Below are 22,539 nucleotides of genomic sequence, written 5' to 3' on the forward strand. Positions count from 1 at the left end.
CTTTGAAGGATCAGTGGTCACAGACCTCGAACCGTGGGAAGACAAAGGTGCTCTTCCTCAGGTAGCCATGGATTCACTCAGATGGTGGATGGTGGATGAAACGTTCTCACCTGCTGAAAGGGGTGCCATTCCATCAGGATTTTCCCAACCAGACGATCATAACGGACGCTTCCCTAGAGGGTTGGGGAGCTCACATGGACTCTCTCCGAGTACAGGGATTGTTGTCAGCTGCGGAGAAGGGATATCATATCAATATGTTTGAACTGAGAGCGGTACATCTTGCACTCGAGTCATTCTTTCCTTCAATCCAGATAAACTCCCTGTTGATTCAGACGGACAACACCGCAACCATGTATTATCGGAACAAACAGGAAGGAACTAGGTTGAGACCCCTCTCTCAGGAGGCTCAAACAATATGGAGGTGGCTGCTTGCAAGGAAGCTAACCATTTCTGTGATTCACCTCCTAGGCACTCTGAACTTTCATGCAGAAGCTCTAAGTCTGAACTTTGTCGAAGCTCAAGACTGGGAGATAAACAACAAAGTCGCACAGGATATCTTCCAACGATGGTAAGTCCCAGAGATCGACCTATTTACGGATGCAACAAATGCAAAATGCAGCATCTTTGCATCCAGGTTACATCAACCAGGCTCCAGGAGGAATGCGCTTTGATCGAATGATCAGAGACATTACTTTACTCTTTTCCACAAATTCCGCACATTCCTCTGGTGATCAACAAATTCTACCGAGCTAAGACCAAGATGATCCTGATCGCACCAGAATGGCCTCACCAGTGGTGGTACCCCGACCTTTTTCATCTATCCAAGACCCCACACAGGAGGTTACCGTGCTGTCCAGACCTACTATCCAAACTCGGGGGGGAAGGTGTTCCACCCCAACCTTCCATCTCTGAGGTTGACTGCATGGCTTCTGAGGTCCTCCAGTATGGATATCTAGAATTGTCTTCACACTGTATGAACATTCTGAGAGAGGCTAGGAGACAATCCACGAGAAAGTCATATGCTTTCCAATGGAAGCGTTTCTACATATGGTGCTCCAATCAGGCCTTCAGTTTTCTTCAATAAAGATGCATTTGGCTGCTATTACAGCATACAGAAAATCTCCCTATCAGGTTTTTTTATTCCAGATGCCTATGGTTAAGGACTTCCTTTAAGGGTTGAAAAAAGTCTATCCACCGTTTAAATCTCCCTCTTCTCCTTGGGAGCTTCATGTGGTTCTTTCTAAGTTGATGGATCCCTCTTTCAAACTCATTTATAAAGCTTCCCTGCAAAATTTGTCATGGAGGACCGCTTTTTTAGTGGCAATTACCTCTGCGCACAAAGTGGGCGAGATACAAGCTCTGTGTTGTAAGGCACCTATCTCATTTTCCATGCAAACAGTGTGGTCCTTAGAACTCATCCTAGTTTTTTACCTAAGATGGTCTCGGATTTTCATATTAACCAATCTTATCATTCTACCTTTTTTCCAAACCCTTCATGTTCTCCTGAAAGGGCTCTACATTCTCTAGACCTCAATATAGTTCTCAAATTCTATCTAGACAAAACCAAAGATCTAAGAAAATCAGACTGTTTGTTTGTGAACTATGGTTTCATGCGTACTGGCTTTTCATCTTTCAAACAATCCATCTGTAGATGGATAGTCTCATGCATCACTTCGTCTTACCAGCTAGATAATAGACAATTCTCGGGTAAACCAAAAGCTCATTCCACTAGGGAGAAGGGCCTCTACTACAGCCCTCCTCAAGAATGTTCCACTTGTAGAGATTTGTAAAGCTGCCACATGGCGATCAGTACACACATTTGCTCGCCATTATTGCTTAGACTCTGTCACTCAGGCAAATGCTCAATTTGAGCAAGCATTTTTAAGGAACCTGTTTCGATAAATTATCCTAACTATACTTTTTGGGTAGAGGCTTGCTTTTCTATTCAGTGCCTATGACTATTGATGAGTATCTCCTGGAAGAGAAGGATCAGTTACTCACCTATAATCCTAGTTCTCTTCCAGGGGTTTACTTATCACAGTCATAAGCAACCCACCCACCTCCCCAGACGAAAAAACGTTTTGTTATGGTAGCTTTTTCCTACTTCGTGGTTCTTACACATGATGGTACTTCGTAAAAAAGACCTGACCGAACTGTTACCTGTGGGACACCATGGGAGCAGGGAGATCTTGGAGGTCTTAAAGGCACCGCACCAGTTTATTACTGTTGTGGTTAATCTATGCAGCCTATGGGCTAGTTGCCTGCTATTACTTGCCTTTTTCCTTGAAAATAAAAGGCTATGTTGAAGCACTAATGAACTGCATGTTCTATTTTGCAGAAATGCTATATAAACATATTTTTATTTTAAACTGGTCCAAGCCCAGCACAGGAGCTCCTGGGGATAGGATGATTGTCCAACGCCACTGCCCGACCCGGGTGACCCCATTTTCCTCTCCCAACACCCTACCCCTGAGAGCTTGGTGGTCCAAGCCTCAACGTCCAAAAGCATGTTCCCTTCTGCTACTCCAGATAGGGAATGCAAGAAGCTGGATCATCTTGGGAAGAATATATTTTCTTCCGCCAGTTTAGGACTGCAGTCTGTGAACACTGCATGTCTCTTGGGCTGTTACACCCACTCTGTGTGGGACATGGTTGTGCAGGTGCTGCCACAGTGCATGGAGGAGGCCTGGGCCGTACTCTCCCGTGCAGTTGCAGAAGGGAGGGATTCAGCAAAGTTTGCCATTCGCTGTGAGATAAACACCGCCGAATCGCTAGGCAGGACGATTTCAACATCAGTAGACATGAGACGCTTCGCAATGCCCCGGTGGGGCTTGAATCTGGTCTTAACCTACCTCATGTGTGCTCCTTTCGAGCCACTACATAATTGTCCTCTCAGACTATTGACCTTGAAGACTGCTTTTCTGGTTGCCATCACCCCTGCTCGCTAGGTGAGTGAGCTTCAGGCTCTTTCTTCTAAACCTCCTTTCCTTGCTGTTCATCCAGACCAGGTTGTCCTTCGAACTTGACCTTCTTTCCTTCCCAAAGTGGTTACCTCTTTCCACATTGGATGGATCATCACTTTGCCCACCTTCTTCTCACCCCCGCATCCTTCTAAAGAGGAGGAGAGGCTCCACCGTCTGGATCCTAAACGTGCACTTTCATTTTATCTGGATCGCACAAAATATTCCGGGTGGATGATCAACTCTGTTGGCTATGTGGGCGCCAAGAAAGGTCGGGTTGTCCAAAAGCAGACCATCTCTTGATGGGTCGTCCTTTGCATTAAAATCTGCTATTCTGTGGCGGAAAAGGAGCTGCGTGCCCATTCCACCAGGCCAACGGCATCCACTACTGCTTTGGGGAGTGAAGTCCCTCTTAGTGACATCTGCCAGGCGACCACATTGGCTTCATTGCACACGTTCACTAAACACTACTGCCTGGATAGCCAAGTCCGGAGAGATGGCTTCTTTGGCCACTCCGTTCTCCAGGACTTTCAGGTGTGAACTTGGTTCGCAGACCCACCTCCGGGGTTGGTATTGTTGAGGTATCTATTCGAAGGTAAGGAATCCATAGCTAATAGTCTCTCTCAGATGAACAAGCTACTTACCTTCGGTAACGATATATCTGTAAGAGATGTATATTAGTTATGGATTCTTTACCGTCCCACCCATCTGTCCCGTTCTGCAAGCTGACTTCTAAAGTAAGGGACTCCCTTTCACAGCCCTAGTTTTGTGCACCAGTGGTCAGTGTCTTTCATGGCTCTGCGCTTCTGGCGTGGAATGTCGTGTAAAGAACTGATGTCAGCGCGCAGGGGCAGCATTTAAGTAGATACCGCAAAATCATTCCAGCGATCACGACGCCAACGACAAACGCGGGGTCGACTGACGCCACCTACCGAAGTGCAGGGGTACTTCTGAAGAAAAAATTCTGCGGATCCAGTCTTGACACCTGGGGGTAATTCTAAGGTAAGGAATCCATAACTAATATATGTCTCTTACAGATATATTGTTGCCGAAGGGAAGTAACTTGTTCGTCACTGCAATAGCGTATCCATTTTCTTTTGGAAAAGGAACCAAACTTAAGTAGCAGCCAATCAGGCGACGGCACTCTCTAGAACAATCCCAAGAGAGGCTAGGTTCCTCAGATTTTCTACTGCACTTCGTGTGAAAGGGAGTCTCCCTGAGCTCTGCTCAGTGTGTTCTTCAATTTTCCAGATTTATACTAAAAAATGTCAGATTCTTCATAGATAGGTCTCTTCAGGTCGTGTGGAACATGCGGTAATAAGAGGCTGCATTCTGAAGATCCCCATAAGAACTGTATGTACTGTCTCTACCCTCAACATAAGGTAAAAGACTGTAAGTTTTGCAGGACTTTTTCAACCAAAGCCCTTAAGGACAGAGAGGGAAGGTTGATGATTTGGCTTCAGCGACTGAAAAGTAATTCTGATGTCGTCTCTGAGGATGAGGAGAGCTCTACCTCCCAGGCTTCTCAGGAAACATCTAAAAGGAGAGAAATATCTCATGAATCTCCTGAAGTTTCCAAGACAAAAGGCTTCAAAAATGTCTCGTCATGAAGATGCAGGCACCTCACGAAAAGGAAAGCATTCATTTCCTACTGAGGAGAAAAGCCATTTAATACATAAACATGAAAAACAATCTTCAGAACCATCCATGAAGATTACAGTCTCTAGGAAACTTATTTCGTCAACTGTGTTAACTTCTGGCTCACCGTCGACACAAAAATCACCACCTGAACGCATTTCACCTACCTAGTCGTTGAAGATCTTTTAGTTGAAAACGACATTGTCAATGACGGATACAACTACACTATCGACAACAGCCCCACCAACGATGCTTCCAGCAATAATGAGGGTTCCAACTCTGCTGACGACTTTGGTTCCGTCGACGACCTCCTCCTCGTCTACGACTGCGTCAACGACGACCGCTATGGCATTTTCTATAATAGTGACAACGATTTCTTCATCTGCTCCTATCATGCCCTCGTTGACGGCACAGACACCGCTGCCGTCAACTAAGCTGACAACGCTGTATCCCAAGCCTGGCTTTAAGTGACTATCGACGTTGCAACTAACGCCTGTATATCCGTCGACGAGGCGTTTTTTCAAGATTCCTGCAGTGGTCTTACCTTTACCACCTTCAACATTTTTGGAGGAATCTGGTGATGTTGGAATGTTTTGTCCTGCTCAGTCCCTCGCAGCTTCGTGTTAAATATCAGGATGATGATGAGGATAACTATGAAAATTACTATCAGCATGAATATCACCCTCCATATGGAAAAATACAATACATAAAGCCTGTTGATGAGCCCATTGTCCACCTTCCTGTGGCTTTAGTTTAAGATCTACAAGACATGCTACATGACCGCACTCATTTTCCTTCATCAACTGCTCCTCCACCTCCTCTACCGCCACCACCTGCACCTTCACCACTGGCTTCTCCTCCACGTAGGTCTGAGCCTTTTTCTCCAGCTTCTCCTGTGACGGATTCTGTTTTGCCATCATAACAACATGATACTTCTGATGACAGAGAAATTGTGGAGAGTCAACCTCAGAAAGAAGGGCAAATAGGTAATGAATGGGAGGACTATGTTATTTCAACGCCTGTTTCTCCATCTCCTCAAACTACAAATTCTCCGCCAGAAGACATTGGTGGCTTCTACGCTCTAATGGAGAGGGCTGCTTCTCGTTTTCAGTTGTCAATGACAGTCAAGCAGTCTGACGGTTTTCTTTATGATTATAAGGATCTGTATAAAAAGACTGAGAACAATACCCATTATAGATCACATTATATATCACATCTGGAAGGAGGGCATGAAGGTAATAAAAACACCTGCCTCGTTTATCCCGGTCTTGCTCAGGATTGACAAAATATATAGCTCCTTATGATGCCCCAGCTTGTCTGGTAGGACATCCTAAGCCAGATTCCGTTATCTCACAGGCTGCCCTATAGAGATCAAGAAATCCTTTTGCGTCTATTACAGCACCACCTGACAAGGAGGGAAGGTGCCTTGATAATATTGACAAGAGATTTACATCCACTTCAGGTACTATTTGACAAGCGGCTGATGCTGTAGCGATATTAGCAAGATTGATGTGGTACGATATCGCTCCTTACACGGACCTCCTTGCGGGTGATAAAAGACTAGAAGCAAGAAAGATTTTTCTTGAGGGGTAAAGATCTGCTTCGAAAATTATAGATGCTTCTATGTATGTGGCTTCACTAGCCTTTCGTCAGCTCGCTGGGGCAGCTGTCCTCAGGCGTCAGGGTTGGCTGAAAGCAACATCGTTCTCCCCTGAGGTGCAAAGCAAAATATTGGACATGCCGTTTGATGGTGAGTCGCTTTTTGGCAAACATATTGATGATGCCTTACAGACCATTAAGACTGACAGTGACACAGCTAAGGCACGGTCCAATACATAAAAAAAAACTTTCGTGGAGCACATGGCAGAGCACCCTCTTCATTTCTAGGTGCTGCTCTTCCCACGGTTACTTCATCCAAGAAAATTTCTCTCTCTCTCGTTATCTAAGTCAGTGGCAGAAAATAACCACAGACAAATGGGTCCTGGATATAATAAAATATGGTCATACCCTAGAGTTTGTCACAGCACCACCTCCTTGTCTGCCTCAAAAATCAATACCACCCTATCTTCAATTGCTAAAGATGGAGACATTTATCATGCTTCAGAAAGGAGCAATAAAATGTGTGCCAAGCTCTCGGGGAGGAAGGTGCTTTAACTCCTGTTTTTTCCTGGTAAGGAAGAAGTCGGGAGAATGGCGTCTCATTCTGGACCTCAGAAAACTCAACAAATACATGCATAAAAAGTCCTTCTGCATGGTAACTCTTCATGAGATATTACCGCTTCTAAACCATTTGGATTTTCTGGCCAGCGTAGATTTACAGGATGCATATTTCCATATCCCTATCCATCCCAAGAATCGAAAATTTCTCCGTTTCATTGTGGCAGGTGTGCACTATCAATTAAAAGTGCTTCCCTTCGGCCTCTGGTCACCTCCTCTGGTTTTTACCAAGTGTCTTGCTCCCGTAGCAGAATACCTATGATTAAAAGGCCTACAGATCTTCCCATATCTCGACGATTGGTTAGTAAAGGCTCATTCTCTTCATCAAGCCTCGGAGACCATCTCCTTCTGCCTACAGCTCCTCTGCTTTTTAGGACTGACAGTCACTTATCAAAAATCCGTTCTCATACCTTCACAGCTCATACCGTTTCTCAGAGTAATATTGGATACCCTCCAAAACAAGGCATTTGTATCCACAGAAAGACAGAACAGCATTCTATCTCTGGCTCACAATCTCTCCACAAGACAGTTCCTCGAGACTGTCTGTCTCCTCAAATCCTTTCTCTGCATTATGTCTTCTGCCACCCTCATGGTGCCTTACACACATCTAAGGATGAGACCTTTTCAGGAGCAATTGGACAGACAATGGCTTCAGATAACAGGATCATTCAAGGATATTATTCGGATCACCCTGGTCATGAGAAGCGCACTGCCTTGGTGGCAGTCCGCCAAAAATCTCTCAGTGGAGTTGACATTCCTGTCTCCTCTTCCAGAGTTTGTTCTGATCACAGATGCGTCATTGGAAGGCTGGAGGGGCGCATCTTCAGGACCTCCAAATAAGGTTACGAGCATCCTCTGTCCTCATTCATGCAGACAATACCACCTGTATGCATTATCTAAATAAGCTAGGAGGAACAAGATCCCCAATCGTATCTTTGAAAGCTCAAAGGATCTAGGAATGGGCACTACAGCATCACATAACCATCAGGTGGAGCCTCGCCCAGTAGTAAATAACAACCTGGCTGACACCTTAAGCAGATTATGTCAAACAAATCTCGAGTGGGAATTCGATCAGTTGATTCTCGATTCAATCTTCCATAAATGGTGAACACACTACTTAGACCTATTTGCATTTCAAGGGAACCAGAAATACCGGTTATTTGCCAGCAGTGAACCTCAGAGAGGCTCATGGGGGAATGCGTTTTCTGTAAGATGGTCTGGGATCTTTGCATACGCTTTTCCCATGCCCTCTCATTTCCAAGGTTATGATGAAAATGAAAAGGGAACCGTGCCAGCTCATCCTCATTGCTCCTCGTTGGCCCCGCCAGCATTGGTTCACGGAGCTACTCCTGCTGTCACAATCCAAGCCCTGTCGCCTGCCAGTAACAATGACTCAGCTAATTTGCAGCAAGGAGCAAATCCCACAACCGCACCCATCTTCTCTTCAGTTTCATGCTTGGCCCCCAGTTCAATGAGTTCAAAGATTTAGTCATTTCCCAAGACTGTAAAGATATATTGTCCAGAGCTAGAGCCGCGTCCACTACTAAAACGTACAGACTGAAATGGAAACTTTTTTGTTATTAGTGTCTTCGGAATAACACTCACCCTCTTCTCTCGTCTCCAGAACAAATCTTGCCTCATCTCCTATCTCTGGCAAAGTCAGGTCTGGCATGTGCGTCAGTAAGGGTCCATCTCGCGGCCCTCTCCCGATACAGACTCACTTCCAACGCTTCTTCCCTGTGCTCTTCTCGCGTCATCAAGCAGTTCATGAAGGGATTATTCAGGACTTTTCCTCACATTCGGCCTTCTTAGTCTGAAGTGCGCCTCAATGTAGTCCTCTCTCAACTAATGAAACCACTGTTTAAACCAATTCACAAAATTGAGCTCAAGTTTCTCACCTAGAAAATGGCATTACTTCTCACGCTTACTTCTGCAAGGAGAGTAAGTGGAATTCAAGCCTTCACCATAAGAGAGCCCTACTTCCGCTTTACAGAGGACTATGTTTTACTGAGAACAAATCTTAAATTCATCCTGAAGGTTCCATCTCAGTTTCACCTTAATGAACCTGTTGTTCTGTGTATTTTTTTCCCACATCCTTCCCCCGTGGAGAAATTTCTCCACTCCTTGGAAGTCAAACGGTGCCTTAAGTTCTATTTGCAAAGATCCAAGCAGCTACGCAAAACGTATCAACTGCTACTCTCTTAAGGGCCACTAAGACTGGGTTCTGCTGTCACAAAAATAACTATTTCACTATGGATCGCTGCTGCTATTCAGCTCTGTCATACTAAAATGGGTAAACCGCTTACGATCAAGGCCAAGGCACATTCTACAAGAGCTTTTTCCCCTTCTGAGGCTCCTTCGCTGGAGTACCATTGGACAAGATTTGCGGTGCCACTACATGGAAGAGTGCTCATACTTTTACGCCGCATTATTGCCTGGATATTGCAAATGACAGCGCAGCAGCAGTGTGACAGACGGTTCTAAGTAATCTATTTCAATAAGGTAATCCTCTACTAATACAACTGTTTTTCCCTTCGGCATTATGTGTCTTTACCAGGTTATAATTTTGTTATGCAACTTTGTTTTCTAATGCTACTTGGTATATATACTGAAAGACGACAACTACAATATATCTACTATATGTTTCAGTATATGCATGTATATTGTTACCCACCATCTTCTAAGGGTAGATATATATATTGTATTGTGTCTATACAAGTTTGTCTATGCAACTACTAGCTACTCTGATTCAAGCATGTGAATCTATGAAAGATCCAATACTGGAGAAGAAACTTAGTTACTTCCCTGTAACTACGGTTCTCCAGTATTTGTATCTTTTATAGATACACTAGCTTACCCGTCGCGCGTTGCTGCGATCTCCGAAGAAAGGAAATTCAAGGAAACTCGTTATGATAACATTCAATTTACATTGTGTCATTTTTATTGAAACTTATTCATTTTAATATGGAAAACATTTCAAAGTGTCGTTTTAATTCTATTTATTAATTCGAGTGCTTGTGGATACACGATTTTTAGTTTTTCCGTCTGGTGCGTACATCAGTATTCGAAAGATTACGAGTGCCCTGGGGCCCGATTTTTAAAAACTTTTTATGCCAGAAACTTTTGCGGGAGTGTACTCAACAACTTGCCAAAGTTTCCTGGCGATCGGATGAATGCGTGTTTTAATTCTATTTATTTATTCGAGTGCTTTTGGATACACAATTTTTTGTTTTTCCGTCTTATGTGTACATCAGTATTCTAAAGATTATGAGGGCCCTGGGGGGCCGATATTTAAAATATTTTTATGCCAGAAACCTTCGCGGGAGTGTACTCAACAACTTCTCAAAGTTTCATGGCGATCGGATGAATAGTGTTTTAATTCTATTTATTTATTCGAGTGCTTGTGGATACACGATTTGTTGTTTTTCCGTCTGGTGCGTATATCAGTATTCGAAAGATTGAGGGCTCTGGGGGGCCGATATTTAAAAAAATGTTATGCCAGAAACCTTCACTGGAGTGTACTCAACAACTTCCCAAAGTTTTATGCCGATCGGATGAATGGTGTAGTAATGCATAAAGGACAAACAGACAGACATACATTCGTTTTTATATATATAGATATGCGACCCACTCTTCTCCCCTGAGCGGCTTCCCTTATTTCCTCAAGATATAAAGTTTCACACTTGTGCTTAAAAATCTGAGGAACCTAGCCTCTCTTGGGATTGTTCTAGAGGGTGCCGTCGCCTGATTGGCTGATACTTAAGTTTGGTTCCTTTTCCCCCCAAAATGAATAGGCTATTGCAGTGACTGTTTATTGCATTGTAGCCTATCGTAGTATTATCCGCTGCTTTTATATGTACACCGTGGAACTCCCACTACGGCGACGGGGATGGGCATGTGAATCTATGAAATCTACCAATACTGGAGAACCAGAGTTACAGGTAAGTCACTCAAGTTTGTATACCCCTGGAAGAGAACTAAGATTACAGGTAAGTAACTTATCCTTCATCTGGTGTTCCTCCCAGATACCAGCTTATTCCTCCTGCCCACTGAAAGATGGGGCCACTCAGAGTCTCTCTGGGCCTCTCTGCCGGCTGAGAACACTGTGGAAACACTGAGGGCTAATTCAACGGGCCGAACTGGTGGGTGGGTCCGGACCAGCTTGCGTTGAGGTGTGTTGTGTTTGCCCAGGCTCCCAAGTGGATATCGACTGGGTGTTCTGCACCACACCACACTGCCAGATGCCGCCGCAGCTATAGCCTTGCCGCCTGTTGGGCTCCTCGAACACCTGAGACACGGAGCTGGTTGGAGATCGGATCCGGGAGTCCTGGAGCCATTGCTGCGTAGCAACATGCCTGCTGTGATGCATAGCGTAACTTCCTCAGCACTATCAATGATCAGTTATGGAGCATACCCTCGACTGCACATGTAGCTCTGACGAAGTTGAGACTGATCCTTGGACCCACAGTTAATGTTTGAGGGAGGCATATAGCTAAAATTCATACCACCTTTCCTAAAATGCCACTGTGTCAAGAATTACATTTGGAAATCAGTAAATAAGGCTTATAAATGAAAGTCAAAGTTGAAAATAGTAAGCTTAATGTTTCCATTTTCCAGCCCACACCTCAAGGTATGACTAAGTAACTGGGCACTGTATATTTCCAGATGCTGGAAGATCTTACAAATATTGTTTATCTAAATTCTAGTCTGAACTCTCATTTCAGTTTTGTCTCCGAATGCAGGTACAGCCGCCTTGAAGCTCAAATGTAGCTCAAAAAAACATTAAACATAAGCATGTACAACATTTAGGGTAAATTTAGCTGGTTTTAGTGATCCAAAAAATAAAGTTTTATAATATTACAGTAGAACAGGGTTACCCTCTAAGAATATCTCCCCTTCTGCACACCACCAGACTATCAGTAATAAATCTGACACTCAAGCTATTATCTATACAAAAGTGTATCCCCACCAATATATAATCTGCCTTGATCTTCCTTTAAAGGCACCATCTTGAGGTGCCGACGTCAGTTCTTTCCGATGTGCGCCATCCAGCGCGGATCTGTGAAGAGAGCTACCCTCTGTCACTTTTTGACTTGCTTTTTTGATATTTTGTAGACCCCCATTTTGGTGTGAAGGCTTTTTGCCACCATGTCTTATAAGACTTGTGGTTTCAAACCGTGCGGCACCTGTCACCATGTCATGTCTGTGACGTACCAACACCTGGTTTGCTTCTGGTGCCTGGAGCGTGACCACAACTTGAAGTCATGCTTCGACTGCTGGGCCGTGGCTCTGAAAGCTTTGAGGGAGCAGTCCCTAAAGTTGTTTGCGGCCCAGCGCTTACAGTGTTTAATTTGAGACTGTGGTTTCCGGTGCTCAGCACCGGCACTTATTTCACAGGGCTATAAAAAAAATTCTTCCAGGGGTAGCTGGACTGATAATTGTTAAAAATAAATGTACCTCTCCTCCAGGGTGGCTGCCTGATATGTCTTCACAGGTAACTCACCTGGGTCCAGGCATATTGGCACAGCATCTTCACGTTAGTGATGTCAGCATGGCTGTTTGTTACGAAGATAGTCATGTGTTTAGTCAGTTTTACTGATGCAGATTGAATAATTGTGTTTGAGGCCTGCCACCAGGCTCCCGTAGCTAAGCTGGGGCGAGGCAGGCTGGGAATGCGCAGGTGCAGGACGAAGTTTTCTGCAAAGGCACAACACAATGAAGAGCAAATTAAAAGTGTGCAAGCCACACTGCCTGGAAATAAAACTAGCTGGCAATATTCTGCCCTCTTCATTGTGTTTGGAACAGAGAGCATTATCCGCGTGGGACACTTGCTGCTTGCTTTAACCTTTTCCGTGCTGATGACGGAACCGCTCCGTCATCAGCCGCGGTGGCGCTGTGCTGATGATGGAGCGGTTCCGTCATGGCCCGCCCGACGCGCCTGCGTCGCGTTCTATTGAGCGGGCGGGGCCATGACGGAACCGCTCTGTCATCAGCACAGCGCCACAGGATGAAAAGGAACCTCCACAAGTGAGATATAAAGGTAGAGAGTGCCTGGTGGTGGATTAAAGAGCCTTGAGGTAGGATCAAGAGTAAGCATTCTTTGTATTTGGCACCCCAATGTTCCATGACTCTGGCCACGTTCTTCTGAGCTAAAGTTTGACACCCGGCCCTGGCACCCATGTCCACTAACACCCACCACCAACCCCCCCCCCCCCCCCCCGACCCCCCCATCGGATCCAGGAATGGATCCGGTTTTGCCATTGCAACCTTCCCCGACCCCAGTGCTCCCGCTGCCGCTTTTGTTCCCACGACGGTGCGGGTGCCATTCTGATTCCAGACGACATGGAGCTGGTACTGTGTTGACCGACGTCGATACCAGCGCCGACAGAACCTCCAGGTCCTACATCGTTTCCTGAGCCCTATTCTGAAGGGCTAGGAGTGGAAAAAGAATGGGAGGGTTCGCTGGACCCTTTAGATGACCAGCCTTATCATGACATGGACTGGTGTGAGGAGTTGGGCCAGTGTAGTGGACACTTTCTCCCCCTTCTGTGGCTACAGAGGAGGGAGCTTTATTTGCTATGGTGCGAAGGGCAGCTGAGGTCCTGGACCATCAGCTCACTTTGGTGGCGATCAAGACAAATATTTTGCGGAGGTCTTGCAGCCAGGTGTCTCATCTTCTGGAACCCTTGCTTTCTTTCAATGAGGCCCTTACAGATGTCCTACTGGGTACCTGGTTCAGACCCAGCACAGGGGCTTCTGTGAATAGGATGATTGCCCCCTGCCCTGCTCCAGGTGACCCAACCCTCCTCATCACCCACACTACCCCAGAGAGCTTGGAGCTTGATGCACCACGTTTCTATATAGAACATTGGTTTATTTGGTATACCTCACAACAGAACCTTTTTTCTTTTTTTAACATTGAATGGGCATGTTTATTTATTTTATTTATAAAGTTTTATATAGGGCGAACAAGATCCCGAAGGATATCAGAGCGCTTTACAAAAATGATGGAAGGAAGGACATAAGAGCGATGACGACATCGAGTAGGGTATGATATTGTCCAAAAGTAAGTAACCAACCACAACTAGCTAGCTGATAGCAAGTAAGGAGATCCGCTCCTCAATGTAAGTGACTCATTGGCCCCCTTCGCTTGCATTTTGGTCAGCTGTTGCACAGCTAGAATTTCACTGTATTAGCTGTTTTACATACACATACATGAAATAACAGTAAGGCTGCCATTAAAAGTTCACTGGGGCGTCACATGTCCTTTGAAAAGCTGGATTTTCAAATATGGGGTCCAATCATGGACACTGATGATACTTCCTTGGGTTATTCCTCATTTCTGCCAATTTCTGGCTGGAACATTTTGGATGCTTTTTGCTGCTAAGATTTTGGACGATAGGGTAATGGGCTGTGGTGTTTCTGCATCACTTGTGATCCCAGTCTATCCGGGCACACCAGTTAATGTCTCAATTGGGATTACCAGACTACTCAGAATGGGAGCCTAAGTGGTAAACCACAAAATATGACAATAAGACTGTAATCCTATTGATTCAGAGGAGGTATGCATGTTTGTTGCTCCCGCCCCTCCATTTTCATTTACTGTATTACAGGCCTTAACTTTAGGTGAGTCTAATGCCCTCTCTGAATGATAGGCCTTAACTGTAGGTGAGGGCCTATAAAAGGCAGGAGTATAATGCTATTTATACAGCCATCCATTTAGGTCAGATTATTGTAAATTAAATGAGGGGAAACTGAAAGAGAAACCTTAGAAGTTTGGGGGTAGAGGCCTATGTCTGCTATTAATCATCATCCTTTCATGCACAAGTGTTTCCAAAAAAGTGTCTAACATCTGAATCCATCAATGCATGTAATTAAAATATACATTCTGGGACCTGTAGTTTCTACGCATCAGGTGTTCAGCGGCAGGTGAGCCAAGGCATCAGCTTTAGGGGCAGAGTGAATTACAACCTATCGTGTGCGGCAGGACATGTTTATAAACCTCCTGAAACACACTAGGCGCTGAAGAAGGCTTAACTCATGCCGAAATACATTCGCCAATTAGTGTATTGCTGAATAAAGATGCCTCCGTGATATCCCCTAATGAGGCCTCTGCTCTTTCTTTGGAGGAGTGTGGTGAGATATTGAGCGCATGAGCCAGTGACGCGATCCAGAGGCCCCCGCATAGCTAAGCTGGCCTGGGACTTGCTGGCATCTGCTGTGGCGGACTCTTTGCATTTCCAGGGGACTGGATGTTGCCAGGCCCACCCATGAGGTCGGGAGAAGATAGAGCGGTGTCGGAGAGATTGTGCTCCGCGTTGGGCGAGCTGGATTGCCGGATTTACCCCCGCCATTTGGATGCATGTGCCTCAGAGGTTGATGCGGTCTGGGGATTCAAGGAGGCACCGGAGTTCGGGCGGCACGCAGGACATCGGTGTGAGTGACATCCTGATGCCCATCAGCCAGCACAAGCAGCAGATTACCCCCGCACTACTCACCATGTTATCAAACCGCATTCTGAGACCTGTAGTTTCTACGCATCAGGTGAGCCAAGGCATCAGCTTTGGGGACGGAGTGAAATACAACCTATCGGTGTGCGGCAGGACATGTTTATAAACCTCCTGAAACACACTAGGCGCTGAAGAAGGCTTAACTCATGCCGAAATGCATTCGCCAATTAGTGTATTGCTGAATAAAGATGCCTCCGTGATATCCCCTAATGCGGCATCTGCTCTTTTTTTTGGAGAAGTGTGGTGATATATATATATATATATATATATATATATATATATATACATATATATATATATATATATATATATATATATATATATATATATATATATATATATATATAGGTTTACAGCTTGACCTATATTTGGAGTTAGGTTGTATATTTCCACATTACAGTTTATAAACAACTATTCTGGATTTATCCTGTAATATATATTGAGTCCAGTTTGTGATCTATGGAACTACCAGTGGCAGTATGTCTTCTCTTTTCACTTTTAATTCATGTCACATGACACATTACGTCACTGTGAGGGGTGTTTCCTTGTAAATCTGCATTTAAAAATAGCATTTTGTCTTGCATGCATGTTGCGGCGTGATCAAGGGCATAACTTGCCAGAAACGCGTAGCTGCTCTGTGCATCTAATAAAATCCTGCTGATGCTGAAATACTGTGGTCCGTCTCCCTTTGTTTGCTGGCGTTTGTGCGAGGCCGTGCTGGGTCTGAGACGCCGAGAAATCCGAAGAGGAGTCACGTGGTGTATGTTCAACGGAGGTTGATTTGTCTCCGTAACGGACCCCTTCCCCGCTAAGTGGAAGCTGCCTTCAAATCTGCCTTTGCTACGAATGTCCCTTTGGGAATTTTGGCGGCTACCCCCTGGATTGCGAGAAACGAGACCGGAACACTTCGGTGGTTGAACTGCGGTGGGGGCTCGTGTCGGCGGACGCCGCACACCAAGCGGATCCTGCCGTTTGCTGTTTTCGGTGAGTGACGGAGCTTTGTTCCAGGTGGGGAAGTTTAATCAGCGATATAATTGCTTTGCGAGACTTGGAAAACGGAACCCAACCAAGAAGTAATCGCGCAATTATCATTTAAGTTACTATTTTGCACAGAGGAAAACAACATGTCTGATGAACTAGACAGGTTGCGAAAAGAAGCTGCAGTTGATTTATTTAACGGCTTGCCGAGTGATAGCAGCAATACCAAAACGCCCACTGAATTAACTCAGAATATTCAAACTAGAAATCTAAAAATGATTTTTAAGGAATTGGAAAAATTACAAAAAATGGAATGCACTAAGTGGTGGGAGCACAAATCATTGAGCAAGTACGAGCAAGTAGGTCGTGTTCCTCGCGGCCTGTGCATTCTTTTAGCCCCGAGTTTTGAAAGACCCGATCCTGCTATGTTGCAAGAGTGGGGGGAGAGCAACTTGGCGGCTTCAATGAACCTAGTCTGCATCTTAATTAAATATGCGGCAAAAGATCGGAGAAGATTGTTAGATGAAATCAAACTCATTGAAACTGAGCTATTGACTTATACTGATGCTGAAGAGATAAAAAAACTATCAGACATTATGAGTGAGCGGGTAAGAAAACATGAAGATAAAATCAAAACTCGCAAGGCAATCAAATTCACTCGTGATGCTAATGACTATCGTGATGGTAAAATGTTCACATTCTCTAGAAAATATGACTCAGCTAAGAGACAAGCCTTCAGCAAAAATAAAGTTATCACTGATGCCACTGCCACCGCCATACCAAGCACCAGCTCAGACGGCATCATGCATAAAAATAATGCGCAAGCTGGAAGTTCACCTGCTGATGCGGGCAATGATGGATCAATTGAAACAATTAGCCTGGATTCAGATACAGGCTCAGGGAGGAGTGATTCCAGTGAAAACCTGATCTCTTCATCCTCAGTGAATTCGGATTTAAACTTAGTTGGACTAACAAAACTCAGCCTGCAGCAGGAAATGGATTTCATTGTGGAGGAAAGATTACAGACTTTGAGGCCAAGGCAGCAATCTTTGCAAACAAACAAAAAAGGAACAAGCGGAGAAAAGAAAGGCGCCGCAAGCGGCAACAACACTGCCCAAACACAGAACAAAAAGAAAAATACATGGGTGAAGCGCCGCTAAATGATAATACTATAATAAATCTCTCCAATATTATTTATTTATTTATTTAAAACATTTATAGAGCGCAGCTGTCGCCTGGCAGGCATCCTGGCGCTAGGGTGGCTACTCCTAAGATAGAAATAGTAGAAGATTGTTTAGTAGTGACGGAGGGACTCTAGGGAAAAAGCCAAGTCTTTATTAGTTTTCGAAAAGGCAGGAGCTGTGAAGTATGGTGGATGTCGGCGGGCAGACTGTTCCAGAGCTTTGCAGCCGCCACTCGGAATGATCTTCCCCCGATCCTGGCTCTCATGAATCTGGGTACTGTTACAAGTCGAGCGGTGGTGGATCGAAGAGCTCTGGTTGGTGTATACCAGGTAAACATCCGTTGTAAAGGGATAGGTCCTAGCCCATGTAATGCCTTAAAGACCAAGCAAAGAGACTTGAAGGCAATACGTTGCTTCAAGGGAAGCCAGTGCAGCTCGGCTAGAGCAGCCTTGGTTGAGGATCTTCTGGTCCATACTAACAAAGGCGGAACAGCAATTATTATGTCTGGGCCTGAATTTTTGTCTTGTTCAGAGCTTTAACTATGCTATGACCAGAGTTGATTTATTTTTGTATATAAGAAAGCTGAAATTAAAAAAGCATTTTGCACTCAAAGCCAGCAAAGAACCTCCCAATACCAACCACATATCAGATGGATCTAATAATGACAATATCAGCGTCCTATTAGCTTCAGATGTGCATACATTCCTAGATGTCAACGATTTGAACACTTCCACCTATGATCCCCAGGCTGACCCCGATGCTTCTACACAAGCACGTTTAAGCAAGATCTCAGTATTACAAAAAGGAGCGGGGCTAAGTCAGTTTAAAAGTAAATCCAAATATGTACCATTGATGCCCAAAGATGCCATCGATGTCTTCCATGACTGTGTCACCAATGACATTAAAAAATTATACAGACAGACTAATTCCAAAACGAAAAAGAAAGTCACACATATGAAAAGAGAATACGTGAAGTTGATAAAAAAACTTGGTGAAAATCATGAAATAGTAGTGAAGAAATCAGACAAAGGGGGTAACCTGGTTATTTGGCCAAAGCATGAATATATAAAAGAGGCCAAACGTCAACTCAATGACCCCCTCTGCTACAAAATTACCACTCCGAAGGAATATTCTAATGCCAAAGCTGAGCTACAACACATGTTGGCTCAATGGAAAAGAGAGGGACTTATTTCTTCGGAGGAATACAAGTTTATGCACACAGAATTCCCTATTATGCCTTCACTTTACCTGATTCCAAAGGTGCATAAGGGAGTTGTTCCTGTGCCAGGCAGGCCCATCGTCTCCGCCATTAAAAGCGTGGGCGAAAAGGTTGGCCAATACATTCACTTTTTTCTCCAGGATATTGTAAAAAGCCTTTCGAGTTATGTACGTGACACCAGTGACTTTTTGCTCAAAATTGCCAACATTAAATGGGAAGACAGTATGTGGTTGATTTCACTAGACGTTGAAGCGTTGTATACCAGTATTGACCACATACAAGGTCTCAATGCTATCCAATATTATTTGGACAAGAAACCTATAGCATTTTATGAGCACAACAAAGTTATTTTGGGACTCATTAAATGGTGTCTGCACAATAATTTCTTTACCTTTGGCAAAGACCTCTATAGACAGCTGAGGGGGGTTGCGATGGGGGCCTGTTTCTCCCCCAGCTATGCGTGCTTGCACGTTGGCTGGTGGGAGGAGCAGGTCCTCGCCGCACTACACCCCACTGTGATGAGTAGTCATGTTGAATGTTATTTAAGGTATATAGATGACATATTCATGGTGTGGAGGGGGTCTAAGGATGATGCACTACTATTCATTGAAAGTATGAACAACAATTCAATGAATTTGAACTTCACAGCACATATCGATCAACATAGGATGCAGTTCTTGGATGTAGAGGTGTATGTAGCTAACTCTAAACTTAATACTACATTACACAGACAATCCACCGCAGGAAATATGACCCTTCACGCAACTAGCATGCACCCCAAACATACCATCATGGGAATTCCGTACGGTGAGATTCTCAGGCTTAAAAGAATCTGCAGTTCTCCCACTGATTATGAGCGTTGCCTATCAGAGTTGTTGGCGCGTTTACGAGTCAGAGGGTATTCTGATACTATTTTGAACAAAGCAGTTGAGAAATCCAAAATCAGGTCTAGACAAAGTCTTTTTCCCGAGTGTGAATTAGAACTTGATCAGGGAAGGATCTCAGAAATTCATGAAGACAGTCCTAGAATGATTACTGCCTTTAGTAGTGAGGACAGACAGGAAATTAAAGGCCATATTGAGGAAGAATTGGCCCATTGTTCTCAGTGATCACATTTTGAACACTAGGCTGCCTGCCAATCCAACCATTACCTTTAGACGGGCCAGAAGTATGGGCTCAGCTTTAGATAAGGCAGCCCCTGAATCAAAGTCTAAAACTCCTTGGTTAAAACCCTCGAAAGGTTTCTTTAAATGTACCAGTTGCCGCGCATGTAGGTTTGGTGTAAACACTCTGCATTATTCAACTCCCTTTGATGCAGAACCTAAAACCATTACTGGCAATTTCAATTGTAAGACAGACTTTGCTGTGTATGTCCTGACGTGTACCTGTGGGTTGAGATATGTTGGTAGTACCAAACTCCAGGTACACGTCAGGATCCTACAACATCTACGCGCCATACTTCATAGTGACCCGGCCTACCCCGTAGCTCGTCACTTCAAAAGAGCTCACAACAATGACCTCTCTTGCTTGAAATATTTTGTGATTGGAGCAATACCACCCCTCAAGAGAGGCGGGGACAGAGAGTCACTATTAAGGCAGTTGGAAACCAAGATGATTTTAGAACTCGATACTCGTTGGCCTAATGGATTGAACAATATTGATGAAATGCATAATTTTTTGTAAAATCTTCCTCCAGTTGATCTCTATATAATTATGGCTCCTGATGGGTTCTAGTGTCCGGCTCACTACATTTACTCCCTCTTAGTTAGGTTCCCTATTTTGAGGTCGAGACCGGACCTAGTAGCTGCCTCATTTCGCATTGTTCATATATGTCACTATCTGGATCATCTATGTTTTGATTCACTCTTTTTTGATGAAATTTCTCGACTATTTATTGGACTTGTCCATTTGTATACATCCCTACATATAAGGAATAATTCTGTCTGTAATTTAATCATTGTTGTATATGTAATTATTTATGGATAATGATATATGGAATTTTTATATACTTATCTATATATATTTCTATTTTTCCATTTTTCTACTATGTTTGGGCGGTAGTTGAAAGTTTATAATATTGGATTTTTGATAGACTTCATCTACTCTGTATATATGCGTATGTATAGTTGTATATATGTGTATATATATGATTGAATGGAGTTTTAGGTATTTTTATCGGGTTTTAAACACCTTTTGATTACTATTTTATACTATTTATTGTGGAGTGACCAATTATGTCCATAGAAATTGTGTATATTGAAATACTTCCAGGGATCTGTGAAATTTCATTATGCCATTATATATTGGCCTTGGTACACGAGAAATGGTATTGTACTCACATATGTCTTTCTCGCTTCCATGTACTTTCTTCCCTTGCTATTTGCACTTTATTTCACTCTCACATAGCACTTTACTGTCTGCCACTGATTTGTGATCATACAGGCATTTTGTTTATTATACTGTATGTGTTTACTACGAATACGTTTTATACTAACCCTGTATTTATACAGTCAGATTTAGGTTTACAGCTTGACCTATATTTGGAGTTAGGTTGTATATTTCCACATTACAGTTTATAAACAACTATTCTGGATTTATCCGGTAATATATATTGAGGCCAGTTTGTGATCTATGGAACTACCAGTGGCAGTATGTTTTCTCTTTTCACTTTTAATTCATGTCACATGACACATTACGTCACTGTGAGGGGTGTTTCCTTGTAAATCTGCATTTAAAAATAGCATTTTGTCTTGCATGCATATTGCGGCGTGATCAAGGGCATAACTTGCCAGAAACGCGTAGCTGCTCTGTGCATCTAATAAAATCTTGCTGATGCTGAAATACTGTGGTCCGTCTCCCTTTGTTTGCTGGCGTTTGTGCGAGGCCGTGCTGGGTCTGAGACGCCGAGAAATTCGAAGAGGAGTCACGTGGTATATGTATATATATATATATATATATATATATATATATATATATATATATATATAATATATATATATATATATATATATATATATATATACACACATACATACATATATATATATATATATATATATATATATATATATATATATATATACATACATACATACATACATAGCGAAGTTACTGAATAAACAAGACTGAATGGCAATGCTACCCCTCTGTCGGTGTCCGATCTTTATGTGGATTTCGGAAATGTTGTTTATAAATATATGCTTTTCATTGGTGAGTTGTTGCAACAAGAGGGGGTTCCTCAGAAGGGAGGAGCACTGTGGAGATATGGAGGAGGGGAAAGGAAAATTGTTTGAAAACGCTAGCATTCTGCTCCTTTGAACGGCAGAGAATTGAAGGAGCCAGATACATCTGGCTAGGGGAGAGTTCCAAACCCTTAGTGCATAGGAATCCAAAATAAATTATTTTGGTTCCACAAACATAAATTATTCCTCGTTGGCATAGGATTTGAACTGTTTGGCTGCTCCCCACATTCACCTTTCCTTTTCTGATCCACCTCCGTGATTCATAGAATTTTATTGTATATTTTGAGACCTCTCCTGCCTTCATACTGGTATTTTTCAGCTGACATACCCAAGTTCATATATGTTGTCATTTTAACACAGTGTACTTTTCCAGGTGACCAATCGTGATCAAATTATTTTTAAAATCCAAGGCGATCTAACTGCTGTGGAGGAGGACTTGAAAGAAGGCAGAATAAAGGTTTGTACTGTTCCGATGAGTTCCCTGAGTGAATCTATCTATGTTTACTTCCCCCTTTAAAATCACAGTCTGATTAATGCCTTGTAGAGTAAAGATATATTGGTGACCCTTCTATCAACCAGAAACAAAATGAG

The 22,539-nt window shown here is 43.5% G+C and overlaps 1 protein-coding gene across 8 annotated transcripts in view; it reads left to right on the forward strand.

Moving 5' to 3' along the window:
- The window catches only part of PMFBP1 (polyamine modulated factor 1 binding protein 1), a 2,317,386-nt gene that overhangs the window by 939,179 nt on the left and 1,355,668 nt on the right, over nucleotides 1–22,539 (forward strand). For 7 of the 8 annotated variants that reach the window (XM_078668626.1, XM_078668631.1, XM_078668625.1 and 4 more), the window contains one exon: nucleotides 22,322–22,405. The exons of the other annotated variant lie outside the window; for it this stretch is intronic. In XM_078668626.1, coding sequence (XP_078524752.1) covers nucleotides 22,322–22,405 — 84 coding nt within the window. The remainder of the gene's footprint in view (nucleotides 1–22,321; nucleotides 22,406–22,539) is intronic. 8 annotated transcript variants of the gene reach the window in all.

The sequence above is a fragment of the Lissotriton helveticus genome, chromosome 12 (genome assembly GCF_964261635.1).
Source record: "Lissotriton helveticus chromosome 12, aLisHel1.1, whole genome shotgun sequence".
NCBI lineage: Eukaryota > Metazoa > Chordata > Amphibia > Caudata > Salamandridae > Lissotriton > Lissotriton helveticus.